General features: G+C 52.1%; 1 protein-coding gene across 1 annotated transcript; it reads left to right on the top strand.

The window, feature by feature from the left end:
• Positions 1-488: 488 nt before the first annotated feature.
• Positions 489-1,536, top strand: LOC124664441 (glycosyltransferase BC10-like). The gene is made up of 2 exons (XM_047201961.1): positions 489-785; positions 880-1,536. The coding sequence occupies exons 1-2, from the start codon at positions 489-491 to the stop codon at positions 1,534-1,536; spliced, it is 954 nt and encodes a 317-aa protein (XP_047057917.1).
• Positions 1,537-2,052: the final 516 nt, after the last annotated feature.

Here is a 2,052-nt window from a genome sequence, read left to right as displayed (position 1 = left end):
GGTGTATTTGAGCTCTTTATGCGACTTGCACAAACCTTATGACCAACAAATTGATTGGTATTTAGTATACTATTTAGTACCATTGCTTATGAAAGTAACCTATATAGAGTCATGGCCTCATGGCTACCTTTTTCAAGAGCAAGCTAGTGTTGATCTGCATATATATCGAGCTAGGCAGAATTAATGGTGCATTACAAGCTTGACGAGGTTAGCTAGGTCGGAATTAGGTCATGAAGAAGCCCATGCCCGTTCGTCGTTCCGGCGGCGTCGGCGTGGTACCTCTGCTGCTCGTCTTCTGCTTAGCATATGTGCTGGGCTGGATGTCCAGCACCAGCTTCCAGAATCTCTACATTCAAAACATCTTGTCAGCACCAACACCATCACCGCTGCCGCCAGAGACAGTACCTTGTATCCTGCGTGCACCAACGCCTCCTTCCCAGCCGCCGCCGCCGCCTGCACCGTCGACGACGCCATTGGAGGGAAGGCGCATGGCGTTCACGGACTTCCTGGCGCCGAGCGCCGGCGTCATGCACAACATGACCGACGAGGAGCTGCTCTGGAGGGCGTCCATGGCGCCGAGGATGAAAAGCCAGCCGAAGCACGTCATCGCGCCCAAGATCGCATTCCTGTTCCTGGTGAGGGGTGACCTGCCGCTGCGCCCTCTGTGGGACAAGTTCTTTCAGGGGCACGAGGAGCTCTACTCCATCTACGTGCACGCGAGCCCTGACTATGCTGGCTCGCCGCCGCCGGACTCCCCGTTCTACGGCCGCATGATTCCAAGCCAGGTAACTACAAGATTTTTGATTTTGCTAAATCTAAGTCGTCTGCAATTTTCGTATACACAAGTCGATTTCTGAAGAGAACATTTTGCGGTGCTAGAGAACAATGTGGGGAAACATCAACCTCCTGGACGCGGAGCGGCGCCTCCTCGGGAACGCGCTGCTGGACCTCTCGAACGCGCACTTCGCGCTCTTCTCTGAGTCGTGCATCCCCCTCATCGACCTCCCCACCGCGCACGCCTACATCACCGGCGCCGGCACCAACTTCGTCGACAGCGTCGACCGCCGGGACAGCCGCGTGCGCCACAGGCCCTACTTCGCCGAGCACAACATCAGCCTCGCGCAGTGGCGCAAGGGCGACCAGTGGTTCGTGATGGACCGCGAGTTCGCCCTCGAGGTCATCTCCGACGAGACCTACTACGGCCCTGTGTTCCGGGACGGCAAGCACGGGGTCGGTCACATGGAGGAGCACTACATCCCGACGCTGCTGAACGTGCTGGGCCTCGGCGATCGCAACTCCAACCGGCCGCTCATGTACTCGGACTGGCGGCACGCGCAAGGGCCACACCCCAAGAGCCACAACGGCAGCGATGTAACGGAGGATTACATCAGGGAGATGAGGCGAGGATTGTCCAGCTGGAACTGCAGCTACGACGGCGGGGTGCCAGAGCTCTGCGCCTTGTTCGCGCGCAAGTTCAAACCGGACACGCTCGAGCCCTTGCTCCAGTTGGCTCCCAAGGTTATGGGCTTTGGCTAATCCAGATGCACACTTTTTACTCTTGTGTTTTCATCTTCATCGCGACAAATGGATGCTCGATCAACTAGGTGACAGAACCATATGTTCAGTAACTTTCACTTTTCTTGAGCAAACCGGTCTGTTTAGTATTGACCAGTAATTCAACACGGGCGGCCCACTTTTTGCAAATATAAGTATATTTCTACATGAATTATGTTGGTAAGTAGTATTCATTACAATATTTACCTTCTTTAAATATTTTTCAAAAAGGGCAATAAGACCTCTCGGCCTCTGCATCAATCAATGCATGTGAATTTGTGCTTCTCCGATATTACTCTAAATATTTACATACATGGTAATAAATTCGAAAAACAGATCCGTCTACCTAGCTAGAAGAAACAAGTTCGAAACAACAACAAAAGGAACATTCAAAACTTTTTTTTTTGCGGGTAGAACATTCAAAACTTGTACTGCATAGAATTTGTGACATTACACTCTAAAATGAATTCTGAGATCTTATTAGCTGTGTTGTCACCT

This window comes from Lolium rigidum, chromosome 6 (genome assembly GCF_022539505.1).
Source record: "Lolium rigidum isolate FL_2022 chromosome 6, APGP_CSIRO_Lrig_0.1, whole genome shotgun sequence".
In the NCBI taxonomy this organism is placed as follows: domain Eukaryota; kingdom Viridiplantae; phylum Streptophyta; class Magnoliopsida; order Poales; family Poaceae; genus Lolium; species Lolium rigidum.
The sequence above is the reverse complement of the archived record's forward strand: the minus strand, read 5'-3'. Positions and strand labels throughout refer to the sequence as shown.